The 22,271-nt window shown below is 34.3% G+C and overlaps 3 protein-coding genes across 5 annotated transcripts; 1 reads left to right on the top strand and 2 right to left on the bottom strand.

Annotated features, from left to right (window-relative positions):
• The first annotated feature begins 4,395 nt into the window (after positions 1-4,395).
• Positions 4,396-11,708, top strand: LOC140815315 (uncharacterized). 3 transcript variants are annotated; one of them, XR_012114339.1, is made up of 4 exons: positions 4,396-7,705; positions 7,805-8,607; positions 9,534-11,551; positions 11,652-11,708. XR_012114339.1 is itself a non-coding variant. In XM_073174442.1 (2 exons), the coding sequence occupies exons 1-2, from the start codon at positions 4,549-4,551 to the stop codon at positions 8,140-8,142; spliced, it is 3,495 nt and encodes a 1,164-aa protein (XP_073030543.1). In that variant the 5' UTR covers positions 4,396-4,548; the 3' UTR covers positions 8,143-11,708. The 3 variants fall into 3 exon arrangements, 1 of the variants encoding a protein (XP_073030543.1); XR_012114338.1 differs by having other exon boundaries at positions 7,805-11,551; XM_073174442.1 differs by having other exon boundaries at positions 7,805-11,708.
• On the bottom strand, positions 11,555-13,207 carry LOC140815327 (purine permease 21-like). Its single transcript, XM_073174451.1, has 2 exons — positions 13,078-13,207; positions 11,555-12,822 (listed from the first exon to the last, which is right to left on the bottom strand). The coding sequence occupies exons 1-2, from the start codon at positions 13,118-13,120 to the stop codon at positions 11,693-11,695; spliced, it is 1,173 nt and encodes a 390-aa protein (XP_073030552.1). The 5' UTR covers positions 13,121-13,207; the 3' UTR covers positions 11,555-11,692.
• Positions 13,208-15,727: 2,520 nt separating this feature from the next.
• On the bottom strand, positions 15,728-17,327 carry LOC140814322 (WRKY transcription factor 71-like). Its single transcript, XM_073173266.1, has 3 exons — positions 16,760-17,327; positions 16,475-16,621; positions 15,728-16,368 (listed from the first exon to the last, which is right to left on the bottom strand). Exons 1-3 carry the CDS (start codon positions 17,257-17,259, stop codon positions 15,960-15,962), a joined length of 1,056 nt encoding a protein of 351 aa, XP_073029367.1. The 5' UTR covers positions 17,260-17,327; the 3' UTR covers positions 15,728-15,959.
• Between the last annotated feature and the right edge of the window lie 4,944 nt (positions 17,328-22,271).

Here is a 22,271-nt window from a genome sequence, read left to right as displayed (position 1 = left end):
AAGTTCAAATATGGAAAATGCTATGAGCAAAGCTGAAGTTTGCATACCCGATAGTGGTACAACGCACACTATCCTCCGAGATAAAAGATATTTCTTGGAACTAAAACCAACAAAAACAACGGTGAATACAATATCAGGTCCTGTAGACTTGATTAAAGGATGTGGTAAAGCACAATTTTTGTTACCTAATGGTACAAAATTTTTGATCAATGATGCTTTATATTCACCACAATCGAAAAGAAATTTGTTGAGTTTTAATGATATATATTCCCATGGGTATGATACTCAAACAATGAATGAAGGGAATGAGAAATATATGTGTCTTATCACATATAAATCAGGAAAGAAATATGTGATTAAAAAATTACCAATGCTCCCTACTGGATTGCATTATACACATATAAGTCCCATTGAATCAAACATGGTAGTTGATAATTCTTCGATATTAACCAATTGGCATGATCGATTGGGACATCCTGGTTCAACAATGATGCGAAGAATTATAGAAAATACACATGGTCATCCGTTAAAAGACCAGAAGATCTTTCAGAATAATAAGTTTCAATGTAAAGCTTGTTCTCTCGGAAAACTTATTATAAGACCATCACCAGGCAAAATCCAAACTGAATCACCAATGTTTCTTGAACGTATTCAGGGTGATATTTGTGGACCAATCCATCCACCATGTGGTCCATTCAAATACTTTATGGTATTGATTGATGCCTCCAGCAGATGGTCACATGTATGTTTATTGTCAACTCGAAATGTTGCATTTGCAAGATTACTTGCTCAAATAATAAAATTGAGGAATCAATTTCCCGATTATACAATCAAGAAAATTAGACTTGATAATGCTGGTGAATTTACTTCCCAGACTTTCAATGATTATTGTATGTCTATGGGAATCATTGTTGAGCATCCTGTTGCTCATGTACATACACAGAATGGATTGGCTGAATCATTGATTAAACGTCTGCAAATGATTGCTAGACCAATGATTATGAAAACAAAACTCCCTATTTCTATATGGGGACATGCAATTTTACATGCCGCTGCATTAATTCGCATCAGACCAAGTGCATATCATAAATACTCCCCATTACAGCTTGCATTTGGTCAAGAACCAGACATTTCTCATCTGAGAATTTTTGGATGTATGGTGTATGTGCCTATTGCACCACCGCAACGAAAGAAAATGGGACCTCAAAGAAAGGTTGGAATTTATATCGGTTATGATAGTCCATCAATCATTCGATATCTTGAACCTCAGACAGGAGACGTGTTCACAGCACGTTTTGCTGATTGTCATTTTAATGAGGAAATCTTCCCAATGTTAGGGGGAGAACAGAAACATACCGAAAAGGAAATTTCGTGGTATGTATCATCATTGTTACATATGGATCCAAGAACAAAACAATGTGAAAAAGATGTACAGCAAATTGTGCACTTGCAAAGAATAGCAAATCAAATACCAGATGCATTTGCAGACACAAAAGGGGTAACTAAATCATATATACATGCTGCAAATGCCCCTGCTCGAATTGAAATTCCAAAGAAACAAATGGAAGATACTCATGATGTCATTAAACGCCTGAAGCGTGGAAGGTCAGTCGGTTCCAAGGATAAAAATCCTCGAAAAAGAAAATTCATAGAGAAACACGATGATCACAAAATAAAGAATGATGTTTCTGAAGAAACACATGATGATCACAAAATAGAGAATGGTGTTCCTGAAGAAACACATGATGATGAAAATGTTCTGTCAGAACCACAAACTGACGAGAATCATGAAATCTCTATCAATTACATTAATACTGGAAAAATATGGAACCGAAAAGATATAGATGAAATTGATGATATATTTTCTTATAATGTGGCAATCGACATCATAAATGATAACGAAGATCATGAACCAAAATCTTTTGGTGAATGTAAAAATCGGCAGGATTGGATAAAATGGAAAGATGCCATCCAGGTTGAATTAGATTCGCTAAATAAACGTAATGTTTTTGGACCTATAGTCCTTACACCTGAAGGTGTAAAACCTGTTGGATACAAATGGGTTTTTATTCGAAAGCGAAATGAGAAAAATGAAATAGTAAGATTTAAAGCTCGACTTGTTGCACAAGGTTTTTCTCAAAGGCCTGGAATTGATTATGAAGAAACGTATTCTCCTGTGATGGATGCAATTACGTTTCGGTATTTGATTAGCTTGGCGGTATCTGAAAATTTAGAAATGCGTCTTATGGATGTTGTTACAGCTTACTTATATGGATCACTTGATAGTAATATATATATGAAAATCCCTGAAGGATTTAAGATGCCTGAAGCACAAAGTTCAAAACCCAGAGAATGTTATTCTGTGAAATTACAAAGATCGTTATATGGGTTAAAGCAATCAGGTCGAATGTGGTATAATCGACTAAGTGATCATTTGATGAAAAAGGGATATGTAAACAATTCAATATGCCCTTGTGTTTTCATTAAGAAAACAACATCCGGATGCGTAATTATTGCTGTATATGTTGACGATTTAAACATCATTGGAACGAGTAAGGAAATTCAAGAAGTTGTGTCATACTTGAAGGAAGAATTTGAAATGAAGGATCTTGGAAAAACCAAGTATTGTCTGGGTTTGCAAATCGAACAAAAAGAATGTGGAATGTTTGTTCACCAGACAAATTATACAGAAAAGATTCTTAAACGTTTTAATATGGATAAAGCAAATCCTTTAAGTACTCCAATGGTTGTTAGATCATTAAACATAGAAAAAGATCCATTCCGTCCATGTGAAGATGATGAATATATTCTTGGTCCAGAAGTACCATATCTAAGTGTCATCGGTGCCCTTATGTACCTTACAAATTGTACAAGGCCTGATATATCTTTTGCCGTGAATCTGTTGGCAAGATTTAGCACATATCCAACAAAGAGACACTGGAACGGAATTAAACATATATTCCGTTATCTACGAGGAACGACAGACTTGGGACTTTTGTATTCAAAAGATGCTAATCCAAGTATAATTGGTTATGCTGATGCTGGATACTTATCTGATCCACACAAGGCACGTTCCCAAACTGGATATGTATTTACTCGTGGAGGCACTGCAATTTCTTGGCGTTCACAGAAACAAACACTAGTAACAACTTCATCAAATCATGCCGAGATTATTGCACTACATGAAGCAAGCCGTGAATGTGTGTGGTTAAAATCAATGACCCAACATATCCAAATCTCATGCGGATTATCATTCGACGAGAAACCTGTAATACTATATGAAGATAATGCTGCATGTGTTGCTCAAATGAAAGAAGGATACATAAAAAGCGACAGAACTAAACATATTCCTCCTAAGTTCTTCGCATTCACCAAGGAGCTTGAGAAGAATAAATGTATTGATGTTCGTCACATTCGATCAAGTGAAAACTCATCAGATCTCTTCACAAAGGCACTTCCTACGTCAATATTCAGAAAGCACATATATAATATTGGGATGCGCAATCTACGAAATTTGTGAATAACTGTTCATGTCAACATCAGGGGGAGTTTACGTGACTGCACTCTTTTTCCCTTACTATGGTTTTTATCCCAATGGGTTTTTCCAAGTAAGGTTTTTAACGAGGCAGTATAAAAACACGTAATGAAGACAATCATTATGATCATCATCACAAGGGGGAGTGTTGAAAATATAATATTAAAATATGTATGTTGAATGTTGAATGTTGAAAATTAGGTAAAATTAGGTGTTGAATATTGAAAATTAGTGTGTGATGATGTATGTAATGAGGTAATTTATTTTGGAATATTTGTATATGAAACTCTATAAATAGAGCACTCATTTGTGAATGAAATAACAATTGAGTTGAGAGAAAAATATTATAAAGTGTGTAGTTTGATAATTTTGAGAGTTTGAGATTTTTACTTTTTACCGTAAATTTTTACTTTTTCACAACACCATCTAATTTTTTCAACCTTAAAAATGGAAATTGGAAGAGAATTTCGCAGCGAAGAAGACTAGATATAATTAATTGCCTCTAGCAGAGTCCACACACCACTGAGTTGACTCAAGTGACCACCTCCACTTGTCAACTTCCTCCACCCACCCACCCACTCACTTTGTAAGATTCTCATTTTTGCCGACTTGTATTTACTTGGAAACAGATGATATCAAATCTTATCACTAGAATTTATACATGCGATTTGTTTTTTTTTATTCAATATCAATATCTTGAAATATATTTTATATTTACTGTGGTTTGAACAATCGTATTTTAATTTATTTTTTATAATGTTGTGTACACATCACATAAAGCTTGTTTTAAACTTTCATTATATGACTTAGATGATAATGAAGGTGATCCGAGGTAGATGATCCTATTCCTACCAAATTATTGGTCAAACAATTTGATCTTTCAGAATAAGGTTGACTTCTTTGAACGAGACGGGAGTTTACAGCCGACATGTCTGAATTCCAGACCCATTTTGAGCAATATAAATCCCTTCACGGTATCCATACGTTGAATCAAATCATCAGAAAAAAGAAACATGCATTTAAATTTCATATTTCCAATAATTATACTCCACAGCCTCCTGCTTGTGAGTGGGGTTCTTTCAGAAAAGCCAAGAGGCCTGGAAACTGAAATCCAGGCCTTGAAAGAATTCAAAAAATCAATCATGGATGATCCATTTCATGTACTTCTGGACTGGAATGATTCAAACCATCACTGTACTTGGTTTGGAGTCGAATGTAATCCGAATTCGTCCCACGTTGTCTCAATCTCTCTTTCGGACCAGCAGCTCCAGGGTGAAATTTCTCCTTTTCTTGGAAACCTTTCCTATCTCCAGGTTCTTGACTTTTCCCTCAACTCCTTCACTGGAAATATTCCATCCCAGTTAGCATCTTGCTCCCAACTTACCGAATTGATCCTTTATGCAAACTCCCTTTCTGGTTCTATTCCAGAAGAGCTTGGTAATCTGAAAAGCTTGCAGATGATAGATTTCGGGGAAAATTTTCTGAGTGGAAGCATCCCTGATAGTTTATGTAACAGCACTGGATTGCTACAACTTGGCCTCATCTACAATAATCTCACTGGTGTAATTCCAGGAGATATTGGTAATTTAATAAATCTTCAGATTTTCGTAGCGTTTGCTAATGGTTTAGAGGGCTCCATACCTGCTTCTGTCGGCAGGTTCAAAGAAATGCAGTCTTTTGATCTAAGCCAAAACCAGTTAACCGGAAAGATCCCTCCAGAAATCGGCAACATGTCGAATCTGGAGGTTCTTCAGTTGCATGTGAACTTTCTTTCTGGTGCAATTCCAGCCGAAATTGCTAATTGTAGGAATCTGGTTCGCCTGAACTTATATGAAAACCTTTTTTCTGGTGGTATCCCCCAAGAACTTGGAAAATTGATTAATTTACAAGCTTTAAGGATGTACAAAAACAAGTTAAACTCCACAATTCCTGACACCTTGTTTCACCTGGAATCCTTGATCAATCTTGGGCTGTCTCAGAATCAGTTAGTAGGTACAATTTCATCAAAGATAGCTTCTTTAAAATCCCTGCAAGTGTTGACTCTCCATTCAAATCATTTCAGTGGGGAGCTTCCTTCAAGTATAACACAGTTGAGTAACTTAGCATACTTGTCTTTAGGCTTCAATTCCTTGACAGGGCCTCTTCCAACCGACATAGGAATGCTGTATAATCTGAAGAACCTGACAGCAAATGACAATCTCTTTGAGGGATCAATTCCGTCTAGCATAACCAATTGTACACGTCTTCTAGTTATAACTCTGACCAGTAACAGAATTGCCGGAAAAATCCCAGAAGGATTGGGTCAATTATCTAATCTTACATACCTATCTTTAGGGGGAAACAATATTTTTGGCCAAATCCCTGATGATCTTTTCAACTGTTCAGAGCTTGAGGTACTTGATTTGAGCCTTAACAATTTAAGCGGTACCATCAAACTATTCATTGGTAAACTGGTGAATATTCGTACTCTGAAACTTGGACAAAATAAATTTAATGGATCAATCCCCAGAGAGATTGGCAATTTAAGTGCATTACTGAATTTGGAGGTTCACAGAAATCGATTTTCAGGAAGGATTCCACCAGAACTTTCCAAACTGACACTTCTACAAGGCCTTTCCCTGTCCGAAAATCAGCTCGAAGGAGAGATTCCTCAAGAAATGTCTGAGCTAAAACAACTGACTTATGTTCGTTTGCAAAATAATAAACTCGTTGGTTCAATACCTGATGCCATATCTGAACTCGAATTCCTTTCTTATTTAAATCTCAGTGGTAACAAGCTTAATGGGACTCTTCCAAAAAGCTTAGAACGCCTTCTCCGCTTGACAACTTTAGATCTTTCGTACAACCAATTTACTGGAGCTGTTCCAGCATCTATGATTGCCAGTATGAAGAATCTTCAGGTCTACCTTAATCTTTCACACAATACCTTGGACGGGACAGTCCCAGACGAGATCGGCATGTTAGAAATGGTTCAAGAGATTGACCTTTCGAACAATGATATGTCTGGAAGTATTCCTCCTGTACTTAAAAACTGCATGAATTTGATCTCTCTTGATCTCTCCGGCAACAAACTCTCTGGCGAACTTTCGGCTGATATCTTTCCTCAACTACATGAACTGGTAAGATTAAATTTTTCGAAGAATCGGATATATGGTCCACTTCCTGGAAGTTTGGCCAGTTTGAGACATCTCTCTGTAGTTGATTTGTCCGAGAACAAGTTCAGCGGTGAGATTCCAGAGAACTTTTCCAACTTTTTGAGCTTGAAATTTTTAAATATTTCTTTCAATCAGCTAGAAGGCTGTATTCCCCAGGGTGGTGTATTCAGAAATGTGCAGTTAATTAGTTTACAGGGCAACCCATCTCTTAGTGGAGCAATCTGTTCGAAGCGGCCTAGTAATAAAAGAAATTCAACAACCTCCCACCAGCTCTCAAAGAAGGCACTTCTTATTCTTTCTGCACTTGGATTTGTTATTGTACTAATAATTTCACTGTCAACCTTCTACGTGATTCGCCAAAAGAAGACCAAGGAGTGCAGCATTGAAGAACCTGAGGATTCACAACCCAATTACATTGCAATATCAACCCTCAGAAGATTCGATGCAAAGGATTTAGAGATTGCTACCAACTCCTTCGGTCCTGATAACATCATTGGCATGAGTAGTTTAAGCACTGTTTACAAGGGTACCTTGGAAGATGGACATCGAATTGCTGTGAAGAAACTGAATTTGCACCAGTTCTCAGCTGAGTCGGATAAATGCTTCAACAGGGAAGTCAAAACTTTAGCGCAAGTGAAGCACAAGAATCTGGTCAAAGTTCTAGGTTACGCCTGGGAGAGTGGAAACTTGAAAGCATTAGTGTTAGAATTAATGGAGAACGGAAATTTGGACAAGATTATACATGAATCAGAGGCACATCTTTCCAGTTGGACATTAACGAGGAGGATCGATGCTTTAGTTTCTATCGCCAACGGGTTGGCGTATTTGCACACAGGCTATGATTTCCCCATCGTGCACTGCGACTTGAAGCCGTCTAACATTCTTTTAGACGAAAAGTTGGAAGCTCATGTGAGTGATTTTGGTACAGCACGGATTCTGGGTATTCAGCCAGAGGATGAAGCTCGCATTTCCTCAGCATCAGTATTTGAAGGGACCATTGGCTACTTGGCTCCAGGTAAATTTGCTTTGCTTCTGTAAAATACTATCCACGTTGCCGCATATTCTGCCGTCACCTTAATTAAAAAACAATTTTTTTTTTTTTTTGGCGTATCAGAATTTGCATACTTGAGGAAGGTAACTACTAAAGTAGATATCTTTAGCTTTGGAATCATAATTATGGAGTTGATCACAAAAAGGCGGCCTACAGAACTCACAGGGGAAGATGGATTGCCTATCACTTTGCCTCAACTAGTCCAGCAAACACTTGCTCTTGGAATCAACCACGTGCCTGGAGTCTTGGATCCTCTTCTAATACCATATACCTCCCGAGAACATGAAGTTTTGGAAGTGCTTCTCCATTTAGCTTTGTCCTGCACCAGCCCAGACCCTGAAAATAGGCCTGACATGGAACAAGTGTTGTCTTCTCTTTCAAAAATACGCAAAATGGCGTGAATGTAACTGCCTAAGTTCGGTGGAGTGGGCCGACCAGGTTCAGTCTCTCGATTATCAATTTTCCAAAAACTAGATTAACCTTTCTTTTGGGATTTAAGCTGAGGCAAAGTGTCTCTCGAGAATCTAGTGATCTTGGTTTAATCTCTAATATTTTGAATATCCCTTTTTGAGATATCATATTTTTAAAAGAAGAATGCATAATAAAATCAAGTTCAAATAGAAATTTTTCGAAATAAATATGATTAATATTAAATTCTGTAGCCTATATAAAACATGAATATCACCCGTCGCTGATTCTCTTGGCATTCCTCCGACAGGCGACAACCATCATCTCCCGACTCTTCAACTAAACGATCTTAAGCTAACTTGCAGAAATGCTAATAATAAAAATTGATTTTTTTCGTGAATCCGTGAGTCCGATATTTTTCGCCCTTTGCTCGGATAATTTAGTGCGGACTGAAGCCGGTAAGTTTTCCCTTTTCTTTCTTTTTTTAACACGATTGATTCTATGCTTTGATGCGGGTCGTGATATTTCTTTTTAATGATAAAATGGATTTCTTTTTCTATTGTTCCCAAAGATTCCATTTCGTTTTATCTGATAAATGAACTTCGTTAATGATTCATCTATCTGTGCTCCACCAAGTTTGTATTTTTTGAAACGTAATTAGCACAAAGATAATGCCAGAATTATGTACCAGTGAGTGGGAAAAAGAAAATGATTGCTGGAAATAAACAAGCCAGAATTCGCACGATCTCTGAGAAAGAAAAAAGGAATTGAGATGTTGTTTTCATTCCAGGTGTCCTAATACAGAGGCAGAGTCGCTCAAAATATCGGCGCCTTTCATTAGATACATATATATTTTACTTCAGTTTCCCCTTTCTATGCATTTTGGATTTCTGTAAGTTTCCACTGCACGCTTGATTGCATAGTCCTTTCTTTGCTTTTTTTAAAATATATAATATAATAGGAAGTGGCTGGTTGCTGAACTAGAAGTCTCGTGTATGGATAGAGATATTTGTTTCTCTTCCAGATATAGGATTCCTAAATTATACTATTTTGCTCGTTATGGGCCGGGGCTGTCTTCCTTGATTATGATTCGACTGTTGTATGTGATATACTTGAGCGATCATCACCTGTATTGTAGACCACCAGGACCTCCCAGTGCCATTATAGTTTTGGCTTCAGGAATACAGTTGCCCTCTTTGGGCTCTTATTTTAGTTTGATGGCATCGAATTGCAGCTCTCATAATAAGTTCAGTTAAGGTAGAGCACAGTTTTCCATAGTTTCGAATTAGGTCTTGAATGTGACAACAGATGTATTCTTCGAGTTCTTTTTTAATTTTTCCTGGTTCCTCTATTTTAATTCTGGTGTCACTGTATTCTGGCATAGGTGATCAAACTGCAGAGATGCTGAACCTATTAGCCGCTCTTCAGATTGACAGGTTTAAACCAAGATACTATATTGCTGCTGCTACTGATAATATGAGTCCTGAAAAGGCACAAGTGCTGGAGAATTCATTGCTGGAAAATATAATGGATTTGGACACAGTATCTATCTAAGACTCCATGCGTATTGAATTATGGAACCTTTTTGTGGGTTTAATTCAGGCACATCAGTTTTCTATTGAAGCACAAGTTAGATTGTCAGAATTTAGATTTTTAAAAAAAATACTCCAGGGCTTTAATAAGAAAAAACAAAATCGTCTCGCGCCGTGGACATAAAAATGGATGTATTCCCATGGCCATCCTTTCTCTGAAAGAATAGTTTTGAAAGACAATTAGTTTAGTCCATGGGAAGAAATTTGAATGATCTATTTTACTTGTCTGCCTGTAGTTGTTTATGGTGTCCTCAACAACATGCTCTCTGGAATGTTCATTGTGCAGAGGTTGAGATGGGGGGAACTTCTCATTTTTTACAAATTTATCGAAGTCGTGAAGTTGCCAATCATATATAACTTCGGTTGGAATTCTAGGATTGTCTGTTTAGTTTCTTGAACTGGTAATCATCAACTAGACAACAACCCTTGATAAAAAAAAATTTAAAAGAAAAATTGTGATGCTTAACAAAGGGGATTGCAGAGAATATCTGTGGAGTAAATCTTGGTACTTTTTTTACGTTATTTAAGACACTTTTTAAATCTGTAAATTAAAGGCATTTAAACTCCAAAAACGTTGTAATATTCCATCTTTTTCTTGATGAGGCTACTTTTCCAATGTTCGACAGGTCATACGGGAGTAAAGTTGGTTTAATTCTACTCCAGGTTACTGCCTTCAAAAGCGAGCTGGTGCAGTCGCCTAATGATCAAATATCAATAAAAAAATTATATATCCTTCTAAATACATCACGCTTATCAGTCATGCATAGAAATGCTCTCACCACCAAATTTAGTTTAATTCCTTACAAACAACAGAAATAGTCGGAGATTTGAATAGTGGAGAAAGCACCTATTTTTCCTAGTATTTATCATTGTCTTTAGTCATGAAATACAGAAAAATAATAGAAGAGGTCTGGGAGATAAAGATAACTCATTTCGGATGTTCAACTGATTTTCTTGAGCTTCCTCCATGAAAAATATGCTACTGGACTTTATTGGATGAAGATTTATATCAGATATTACATTTCATAGAAAAAAGGTTCGATGTTTACCGAAATAAACGGTTTAAGAATGAAAACAGGATCACTTCTTGATTTCTCAACTCTCTGCTTTTGTCTAACCTCCTTGACGGGATGCTTGTCATCTTGTATATATATATATATATATACTCTTTCTGCCTATGAAAATAACGTCTTCAGGCGAAAAAAAATCAAATTTTTTTGAAAGTTCGCAAACTGGATGCTCATTAATTTGTGTTTGGGCTTGATTTCAACACGAAAAAAACATGACAGTCACTTCTGTTCGCTAGGGATTTTAGTTGGTAAAGTATTCCAATATTATTTTGTATCCACTTTGTTACATTCTTCGTTCGTCATATTTTTTTGTGAAACTTTAATATATTATAAGAAAGATAAGATCGAGAATTTGGATAAGGAGATGCGTCCTACCAAATTCTGCCTTGAATCAAACGATATTTGGCTTTTCCAATTCTTCCGTTTACTTTACAAATTTTATTGACTTGGAATCTCTACGTGCAGAGTGCTGGAGAACTGAAATTCTTCCACGCGTGAAAATTGAGTTTTGTGTATGTATAATTAAGGGGATATTGAAGAATTTAACATGTATACTAGCCAGAATCCAAGGACTTGAGCATATTACTCTATTTTGTTTAGACAGGCGAGTATCGCGACAACACAACATAATCAATGTTTCACAACTTGGGTGCCTGCTAAAAAGAAAAAGAAAGAAAGTAACGAGAATTGGTCGCCAGCAGATGACCTTTTTGACAGTGGTTATGTTGATTAAACAGACGGTATGGTATATATTGGTCTTACAGATGGATATCAACTATAAGCAAAATATCCAAGATCTGGATAGACCTATGCCTTATGTTTTGTTGTCTCAATTTTCAGAGACAGGTCTTGCTAGAAACTTGAACCCAGTGATTTGTGAACTATCCAACTCTTTGAGTAAGAGAAACTTCTTCAATATCATTGGTTTCTTTTTTCTGCTTTATCTTCATCTCCTCGAGATAATGGTGGTACATATAGGACACAAAACCCCATGTTGCCAGTATCATCGATATGGCCTTCAATCCAGTGAGTTTATCCTGCAGAAAAATCACAGCCAATATTGGGGCTACCGGTAGCCCAAGAATGCTGATGACATTGGAAAACAACGATGAGATCTTAAAAATCAAGCCAACACAACCTACAAGAAATATCTGCCAAGAAACGGAGGTCCAAAACAAGTTCATCACATAAGAAACCTTTCCAGGTTCATATCTGTCCATTTCTCTGCCTAGTGTACTCCACTCCCCACTCGCAAAAAGCCCAATTATGACCACGAATGTCGCGACCATGCATTGGTAGATTGCCATATCAACGACTGCGCTGAGGGTTTCTTTCTTGATTACCTTCTGGAATGCGAGCTGCGTGAGGGACAGCATTAGCCCGTATCCAGCTGATGCACCGAGGGTGCATAAAAACCCGACAACGTACTTCTTTTTTGATGTTTTATTCGAGTCTCCAGGGTCAGATTGGAACACTAGTAGCACGGAGGATATGGTTAGGATAACTAATGAGTTGACTATGTATGGGGTGAACTTTTGTCTGTTCAAGAAAAAGGAGAAGAGGGCATTGAATCCTAACTGGCTTGCACAAATCAAAGTATATGTAGTGACGGGCAAATATTGGAGCCCAATTGTGTATAACATACAATCTGCTGCTAATAATATGCCAAGGCAGAGGTACACTGAAGCAAGAATCAAGGGGAAAGAAGGCTTTCTTGCTGCGATTTCCGTGTCGTTTTTATCGGTTTTCATGAACCACTGAAAAGGGAAGAGAATCGGGAATCCTGTAACTTGTACTAATGTACCCATCCATTTGCTGTTTCCTCCTTTGGTAAAGTAGACCCGCCCCAAGAGTACACCCAAATTCTGACCCGCCAAGACGAAGAACGAGTATATGGCCATTTGAACCCACCATTTGTACTGTTTAAGATATGGGAAGCTGGAAGTCCGGTTGTTGGTTTCTGCAGTTGTTGCTAAATTTGAACTTCCCCCTCCATCTTTTAAACTTGGTGCTGAACATAACATCAAATCATCGATAAGAACTCTATAAAGAAATTAACTTTTTTGAAATTTTCCATTAAAAATTAAAGTCGTGTTTTGCCCCCTAGTTCAACTAAATAACAAAGATCATCGCCACATGAAATATTAGATTATGTTTTTGTATATGATCACAAGGATCAAAAGAAGGAGATATTTCAATAAACAGTACAAAACAGGAAGTAATACATATTCGTCAGAAAGCTAAAGCAATAGCTTATATATCTCACCATTATTGATGTCTGGTTGCAGCTCTTGAGCTATTATTCCCATGTTGAATACAAGAAAAATATGAGGAAGTGATGATTAATTGAAGGTACTATTGGAGTTGACTATACATGTATTCTGGTAGGTGGCCTTTGGTTGAGCTTTTATAACGGCCTTGATAAACTTCATATGCAGTTAACCGGGGGAATGTTCAAAGATGTGTCTCGTCTAGTAGGTGGAACCGCCTTAAGGCAGTTCGGTTATGATTTAAGGGTAGAAAATACGCCGACATGCTAGGTTGGACGAGTTCGACTCTGTGTGTGTCGGACATTTAAATTTTTTACTTTAAATCAATGTTCAATATTTATTTTAATGATGTAGTCACAAATTATCTGGAATTTATTATCCTAGTTCTCTTTAGTTTTAACACATTGTTGCAACATATATTGCATGTATTTTAATGAACATATTAAATCTAGTGATGATATGTCAGTTCGATGTATTTATGCCATGAAAGCAAATATTTTAGAAATTCATGAAATATTTTTATGTGCTTTGGTTTCATATCATATACTTATATTAGATGGTTTACAAGAAATGTTAACATTATATTATGATTCTTTAGACCCTACGAAAACAATTTCATTTATCTCATTGATTTTGTTTAACACTTAAACTCATTTATATGATCTTTATAATGAACTTAACACTAAATATGGTAGACAAATTGTTCTAAAAAAATCCCAACTTGAACCTGTCGACTCCAACCCAAAATTGGACACGGATCGGCTCGTGTTCAGATCTACCTTGTTGTTCTAAAAATTGGTTGGCAAATCAGATATTTTAAAAAAATAAATAAATAAGAAGTCAAATCCATTTCTCCCGCGGACGAGACTTTAACGTAGATTTTTGTCTACACGTGAATTTGTCTCGTATTGATGAAATTATCAAGCCTCGATTTATATTACACTTGATATAATTTTATACGCAATTGAATATTCTGGCCGATTGTAGAGTTAAAAGGAATTCAAGGTTAGAATAGTGGAAACTTGCAAAATGTCTGCGACTTTGGCAAACTTTTGGAATTTCGTAATTTTGAATGAAGATCAAAGTGATCACCGATGATAACCGTCTCACTAATATCAATTCAAACACGAAATCTTATACTACCCAACATATATTTTTTTTCCATTTCTTTTTTCCTCAAATGATTCCCCCCAAAAAATTTTCCCATAACAAAAAAAAAAAAAAAAAAAAAAATCAAACATGGGGAAATTAAGTCGTTCATTTCAGGGTCAACCTTCCAACTTTCAGGGAATTGGTTGTCTTCGACGTTTACCATGACGCCCTTGAGGCCATGTTTACTCAAATGCTTGAAAAAATAAATGGTAGGTATAAGAATACAGTCGTTTTTAGTCGAGAATGATTTGTTATAATTAAATCTCAAAATTATTAAATTCAAACCTAGAATTTTTGTAATAGATGAGTTATAAATTATTAGCAGTGCACATCCAGAAAAAAATTATGTTATACGTCACGAAATATTGAGAGATATATGTGTCAAGTGATATGGCGAAATAAGGATCCACGGTACTAAATATCTATAAAATTTTGTTATAGACTGAAGTTAGAATATTTTATTTTTTTAATTAAAAAAATGGTACCAAAACCTATTATAGTAAATTGCTTAAAAAATGATAACAAAAACCCATTATAGTAAATTGCTTAAATTTACTAAACTCAAAATATTTAAGAATAATTCAAGAAGCATATATAGTCTCTATCCAGCACTTCACAGAAGAATGAATAGATTGTTTAATTGGGCTTCTGCTGCATTTTTGCTTAGGTTGTTTAGATGTAATCAAGACTGTTGCCCGGATCAAGGAGACCATATGATCTGTAGCAGCAGCGAAGAGATAAATATATATTACACGTGCCCAAATCTAAATGATTCTCGTGGCATTCTTATGAATCATGCAATAATCATTTAATTAACATCTAGTTCTCGGAACTTACATAATTAATGTAACCATGAAAGTTAGTTAAAGGAATTTATAAGCAGTTTTGACTTAAATAATATAGTATACTTATTTTATACATACAATTTCAGCAGAATAGATTATATGACAATTGTAAAAAGTTTGTAATTCTGCATATGCCTGTTGCGTGTTTGTACCAATTTACAATTCTGCATACTTTGGAATCCAATTAATTATATTGTATATATGATCTTATCGACGCCTTATAGTTTAAACGAACTCATGACACATATTTGTCATACTAGCATTTAATATATTTTTAGGAAAGTAATTATAACTATAATATATATTAAATGTACAAATCATTTCATTTAAAGTCAGTCCTCCCTAGCTTAGCTTATGGTTCTCTTGAACGAACTCGATCGGTGTCTATCGCTACAAAGTTTCAGGTTGCCAAGGTTGAAGTAGTGGAGCAGCCGTTGCAGAATGAGATTTGAATTTTTTTCCAGATTTTTTGTGTGTTTGCAATAAATGATAATTTTAAATTGTTCAAAATTTCTTTTTTGATTATTTACTTTTAAAAAAACAGTGACCGTCGTCGGACATAACAATAGAACTAGCTCGGACAGTAATCTCGACGATTTCCGCGACCGTTTCAAGAAAAAAACAACGATTACGTCCTCTTTAGCACAGATGAAAGAAGCTAAAAGTCATAATTAACATGAATCAATAAAGATGCATGCGCTGGATATATATAGTGCTGATATATACAACAGAAGCGTAGATAAGGCAAGCGCAGAACTATATTGTCAGGAAACTAATTAATTAAAAGTGAAAAAAAGAAAAAAACATATATAGTTAATAAATAAAGGACCTCGTCGATCGATCGATCACATGAAGAGAGTGCCGTACGTACGTAATACACGTCAGAATTCTTGTTTGGGAAAGGCCGGAGGAATTATATCTTGCATTAACAGTCCATGGCCAGAAACATGCAAGCAAGATTGCTGATCGTGATCATGTATCAGTGTACCCAAAGATTGCTGCTGTTCCTGATGGTGATCGTACACAAGGTTTCCCCCGCTAAAATTGCTCATGTAAAGTTGGTGAGGCATTTGAAGTAAGACTTGTTGTTCTTGCAAAAATGGATGCGGACTTAAAAGCATGGAACCAGCTGGAGAAAACATTCCGGTGGCCAAGTTGCCTCGGAGGGTGGCGGGGACGTGGTGGTTGTGTTGCCCTTCGTACGTGGTGACCACGATTGAAGGGTCTTGGAAGGATCTCTCCACGCGTTTCTTCACCGTACATTTAGTTGTCGTGCATCTGTAGTAGCTTCTGAAAATTGAAGGGTTTTTATCGGTTTTACTAATTCACGGTTGCTTGCACTACCTATAACTAATTAAATTACTAAAAGAACATGCTAAGGAAATGTGCAATTAACCTTGGATAAGGACTGTTCTTGACGGCTTTTTGTCCGTATTTTCTCCATCTGTATCCATCTTCCAATTGATCGATCTCACTCTTGGTCATGAAAGCAAATCGAGGCTCCCTCTGCTTCTTCTCTCCTTTCTTCTTTGATTTGTTATCCCTTTAATTTCATTAATTGGATCAAATAATTTCACATGATAAATCATTGGATCTTGATTAACTATAATTAGCCTTATATAATTCACAGTTGAGAAATTAAAAGAACTAATTGAGGTCAAAAGATATAGTTACTAATTACTCTTTCTTGGATCTCGTGTCTTCTCCGTCTTCAGCAGCTTCTTTAGTTACTTGAGTATCAAGTTTTTGACTCTTCTTGGAATCTAATTCCTCGCCTGGCGCCACCTCAGTGGAGGCGGCGGAAATCGAAGAATTGGGTGTAAGTGGGGTTTCGCCGTCTCCCAACCCTTGATTATCTCCTAGCTGCCCCCTCGGATCTTCTTTCATGGAAGAAGACAGCGGCGACATGCCGAAGGCGGCGGCGGAAAGAGTGTTGTGATCGGAAGATCCATGCAGAAAGTCGGTGAAACTACTTAAATACAAAGAAGGATCAAGCATTTGAATCTGATGAACCGATGAATCTGCCGGAAATGAACTAGAAGCCTCGGTGGAGTGGTCAGCTGGCTTTGCATTATTGGTGGTGTTTGAGTATGGAAAGTTGGTGGCTCCGCCGGGATTACCGCGGAGGTCATCGCGAAATGTCTGGTGATAGTAAAACCCATCTCTTAATTCTTCAGACATGAAAATTCTTCAACAAGTTTATTAATTGGTAGAGAGGAGTGTGGACGAAATGATAAGAGGTAGTTAATTTGACAGCTTCTTACAGTCTTTATTTATTTTTTATTTTTTTGAAAAGTAGTCTTTATTTATTTATGCTTTGACGAGAATAAGATTTGATTGATCGAGGCCATTAGTATAATTATTCTGCTAATCCAGTCGTTATTAAAATATAATTAGATACAAATTTCATTGTTAGTTTTATAATAATTACATATATCCTTTTAATTTATTTAGTTACAAAAGTCGTGTAATATATAATTCGATTGATATTCAATTAGTATTTACTAATAGCAAGTGAAACTTGTATAAATTAATAATATTTGTAACAATCTATTAAATTTTACAATTAATATATATTAACTTAAATTCTGTAGAAATATTTGGTCAGATCAATCTCGTTTCCTTTGGAAAAATTAATCTTGTACGTCAAAAGATAACATGTGATTGATTTAACTGTTTTAACTACGCTAATGGACGTACATAATTATTAACTGTGACTTGTTAGGTAGGTTAAGAATATATTATATTAATAATAGGTGGATTTAAAAATGAAGCACAAGTCAACAAGGAATAGTATTGCTAGTACTCAATATGACTTATTAAATTGTTGACGGGATGCCTTTCTTTCTTGATCTGTTAAATAATAATTAGCTAGCTAGGGCATCAATCAATTGGTTTTAATTTTAATCATGTGTCAATTAATCATAAATACGAATGCAAAAAAATATTATTAAATTTATATATAAACTTCACATGCACGTTTCTTTTATTATTTATAGAGTAAAATCAATCGAATCGAATCAGATGTTTAAATCTAATAATATTGTACTAAAAATAAGTAATAACCAAATTTAGTTAACTTGCCAGTATTTTGATTATGCTAAATTATTGCACGATGTCACTGAATTCCTGAAATGAATTGTGCACTAAGGAAGCAACAATTATGTAAAATATAAAATAAAATTTGGTACTAATTAAGGAAGCTCAGAGAGACATCATTGAACAAATATTATAAAATAATACACCAAAACCGGGATTGGCCAGAAACTTCTCACGATAATAAAACTATAGTGATCAATTATAGTGATTCCAAATTGTAAAGCCATGAATATATCTATATTAGAGATGCTATATTAGAGATCGATGGTTTACCGTATCGTATATCACATTGAAAATTACAAAATTAAAAATATTTATATCGATATCGCACCGAAAATTTGGTACACCGAATATGCTTATAACGAAATATTGCGCTGAAATATCGACATATACCGTTTTATACTGAAAAAAATATATTATATTTTTTAAAATAATTTAAATTTATATATATTATTTCGATATATATACCGAAAATTTCAAATTTCATACTGTTGTCGTACCGAATATTTCGGTTATGATGTCATATTGTAGAGAAAATTTCGATAAATTCGGTATTGTTTATTCCGGTATGCTTAAATCTTTGTTTCTGTGCTTTTTATTTGTTTTATATTTTTATCACTTTGATAGATTCTTTAGCTTGTTGAATATTCCAAATTATTGCACATGAGAAAAAATAAGTACTATATCACGGGAATAATTTAATTAGATCTCAAGTTTTATATATTTTGAATTCTTTATTACGACTCCTTTTATATAATTTCTTTTTACCTTTTTTTAATCCTCGATTGAGCTATATTTTAGGCACAGAATGTAAGTATTGGCAACAACCAAAAATATGTTACGTATATATGACCATCAATTGAATCTTCTGATAATTTATTCTTCGTAAATCATGCTTATTTTCTTTGCGCGGACCAAAGATTTATAAAAAAAGAGGGAAAATACTTATATTCTCAAAGAAAAAAAAACATTACCTCAAAACTGAAGGGAAAAGAACATTTGGTAGCCATATTATGCGAAAAGGTTGATCATTAAATTTGCTTAATCACAATTAACTAATAGAAAATTGTGAAATGATTGGTGGTTTACGAAGATTTGGGAGATCGCTTGAGAAATAATAATTTTTTTTTGCCATTGGAAAATAATAAAGAAAGAGCACTAAATAATTGGCGTCCATTATACGTGACAAAATATATATATATATATATATATATATATATATATATATATATATATATATATATATGTGTGTGTGTGTGTGTGTGTGTGTGTGTGTGTGTGTCTGTGTGTCTAATATGCATGTACTCCTGGATGGAAGTCTTTTTCAGCACAGAAGTGGGCAGGTTTATTAGGTGTAGATTAAAAAATTCACATTAATTTGACATCCACATATATATAAAACTGGAAAAAAAAAAAGGAAATGCCATTTAAAATTTTAATTTAATATTCAAGAAATTAATATTTTCGCAAGAGGATTAATTTTTAAAAAAAATTAATGAGCTGCCTTAATTCCTTAAATATACATTTTTCATGATTTCATGGGCCAAACCTAATAAAATCTTTTTTGAATTATGACCGTTGAAAAAGTTACTTTATAATTAGACAAAGTTAATAATTATTTGGGTAAATCAAAGAAAATTAATTAGTTAGATAAAGACTCAGTCAAATATATATCAACTTGCAGCCCGTAACAATTTATTATACTCCAACACGGCCACTCCACTTTCGCGTCCATAACATTATGTCAAAATTATTTAATTTTTTAATTAATTGAGATCGACTTGTTTTCCTAACATTTTCGGAAGATTTGTTATAATTGAATCTCAAATTTAAAGTTTTATTTTAAATTTAAGACGTGTTGATAACATTGGGGATAGTTTGTAACAATTTAATCTATTTATTAAAAAAAAAAGCTTCAACAAATGTTAGGTTCAAGTTTTCCTAATCGAGACTAGTCTTAGCTGAAATAATATCAAACATCGCAACCCTGATTTTAAGTTATATGTAAATGGATAAGAGACGCTTTATGTTATACCTAAGTCATTCGTTGTATGTCATGTGTGCTAAGTGTGAAATTGTACTAATATAACTATATAAATTATATATAATTATCTTGGAATAATTTTGCCCATCGATTTTTACTTAATATATAACTTAGAATCAATTTGAATGATAAATTGGATTATATTTTGCTCATTTTTCTTCTTACAATAACTTGATAAAATAAAATGAGCATGTCATTTTTCACTAACAATCATTTATAGGTTTTTTTTTATCTTTATTACAACTAAAAACTCATTCCAAATTGTCGATTTGTAGCTCTTTTGACACCAATACCTTAAATTTAGAACGAGATCTTACCTTCGAAATCCTATTATATAACTCCATATCTTAATTTTTTTTTTAAAATAAACCTCAAACCAAAGTCAATGTTCACAATGATTATGTGACATCCACTCCACTTGGGATACTTGGAATTAGTCAATGCTGCCATATTTATTCCATTTATGATTATTATTACATTAACATAGAAAAAAAATGGGAAATGTGCATAGGATCTCTTCGTCCTTTTGATTTGTAGCTAAATTAGGCTTCAAATGTGAAGGGTCTTGATTGGGTTCTTGACCTTTGGTGTTCTCTGTATTGACTAAAAACTCTTTACTTTAGGTTTAGAAAAGTGTACTTTTATTTTATATTATGCTTATTGGATGGTAATCAACCAAAAATAACATTAATATATTCACCATCTCACACATGCGTCTAAATTCTAAACAGCTCCATTTTTAAATTTTCCCACCATAATTAATTGCATAGCCTAGTTTCAAATCCCAACAAAAATATTGTTATGCCTATAGTACTGCCGGTTTTGACACCCTCAATAATGTTCCACTCTTTGTATGATATCACTTCTAGAAATATCACATCTATTATTGTTAGACCGTCTTACATGAATTTTTTTATTTTAATTATAGATATTCTATTTGGGTCATCCATAAAAAAATATTAATTTTTATTTAAAAAATATTAATTTTTATTGTATATATGAATATAGTTGACTCGTCTGACGACTAAAAATATATGAGATTGTTTCACAAGATACCTACTCTGATTAAAATTTGGTAAAAACTTGTGTGAGACGGTCTCAAGGGCCGTATTTGTGAGACGGATCTCTTATTTGGGTCATCCATGAAAAAATATTATTTTTTATGCTAAGAGTACTATTACTTTTTATTGTGAATATGAGTAGGGTTGACCCGTCTTACAGATTAGGATCCGTAAGACGGTCTCACATGAGACCTACTATTAAAATTTTGACATAAGTTGATCCAAAAAGATAGTACGGTAATTATTAAGTTTATTCAGCAAATGACAGAGTCAAAAAGTTTAACTAATAGATATTCTAATGTATCTTTTAGAATAAAATTATTATTTTTTTCCTTTTGAAATTTTAAAATTTGAAATTTAAGATCAATTTGATGATGGCTACTCCTAGAATGAACATCCAATATAAAGAAAAAATTCGCAATGTTGTGTTTGTTCAGCAGTCAAGCTCATTGAAAGAGCACCCATCGCTTCATCAAATAGTGGGATTAGTTAAGTTATTATTAGCTGTATCATTGTTAATAATAATTGCAGGAATCAAGATATATACGTCTACCACTAGACCAACTGAATCCTTTCGAGTATCAATGTGTGCGCACACTAAGATACGAGTTGTAACCGTAAAGATGTCAAAATCAAACACGATCCATCAACCCGACTGAGTTCAACCCGAAAAAAATAATATTTCGCAATGGACTAAAAATAATTTTCACTAATCATAGTGAAAACTCGACATTCACGCACATGAACATTTGCTTGCATATATTTTTCAATTGGATTAATACTTCTATTTTTTTTAATTATTAATCATTATTAAAATCAAAATTATTTTTTAAATTTAAAAATAAACAATGATAAAAGAAATGTTGTAACAATTTAAAGGTTTTTTAAAACATAGATCCTATATTTTATAAATACAAAATTGTAGATGAGAATAAATAAGTATTTCAATAATATTTAAAATGAAAGAAATATTTCGGTAATTTTAAAGA

Source organism: Primulina eburnea, chromosome 15 (assembly GCF_022965805.1).
Source record: "Primulina eburnea isolate SZY01 chromosome 15, ASM2296580v1, whole genome shotgun sequence".
In the NCBI taxonomy this organism is placed as follows: Eukaryota; Viridiplantae; Streptophyta; class Magnoliopsida; order Lamiales; family Gesneriaceae; genus Primulina; species Primulina eburnea.
Note: the sequence above shows the minus strand (reverse complement) of the source record. Positions and strands in the feature narration are given on the sequence as shown.